This window comes from Penaeus monodon, chromosome 15 (assembly GCF_015228065.2).
Source record: "Penaeus monodon isolate SGIC_2016 chromosome 15, NSTDA_Pmon_1, whole genome shotgun sequence".
Lineage (NCBI taxonomy): Eukaryota > Metazoa > Arthropoda > Malacostraca > Decapoda > Penaeidae > Penaeus > Penaeus monodon.
In genome coordinates, this window is record NC_051400.1 from 47,197,220 (window position 1) to 47,197,762 (window position 543).

The 543-nt window shown below is 32.0% G+C and overlaps 1 protein-coding gene across 1 annotated transcript in view; it reads right to left on the reverse strand.

The window, feature by feature from the left end:
* Positions 1 to 543, reverse strand: part of LOC119582066 (serine/threonine-protein kinase Tao-like) — a gene marked incomplete at its 3' end in the record, with an annotated part of 16,180 nt that overhangs the window by 252 nt on the left and 15,385 nt on the right. Inside the window, 1 exon segment of the mRNA XM_037930306.1 lies at positions 254 to 366. Within this exon segment, the coding sequence (XP_037786234.1) occupies positions 254 to 366 (113 nt within the window).

A 543-nucleotide genomic window follows, 5' to 3' on the forward strand; every position in this document is an offset into this window, starting at 1 on the left:
TTAATCACATTTTCATAAAGGTCACAAAAACAATGTTTTCATGTATAATATTCAATACTGATCCAATATGTCATACAATATGAATATAAGTTATGAATTAATAATGAGAAGATGGCAATATAAGAATAATACATTATCAATTCATGGAATCTTTAGTAACTTTGGCATGTTAATTCAGGAATAAACTGTACCTGGAATTTAAGTGAAACAATGCAAAATAAGAGAGGTCTTGTAAATGTTATGTAGTGCTTACCTTTCCATCATATTGTCCTTCATCCATAGCTAGAATTACCTCTGGAGCCATCCAATATGGTGTCCCGACAAAACTATTGGCTGGTGATGCAATACTTGCACTACCAAAGTCAGCTGGAAAAAAATATTGGATACATGAAAAAATGCAATGTCATGTTTCCAGTACACACAAAATGAAAGAGAGCCTGTATCAAAATAATATTTTGACAATCCCTAAAATTCTAACATTCAGCTGTCATGAGTTCAGTTCATTCAGCTATCATGCATTCAGCTCATGCAGTTCATCATATT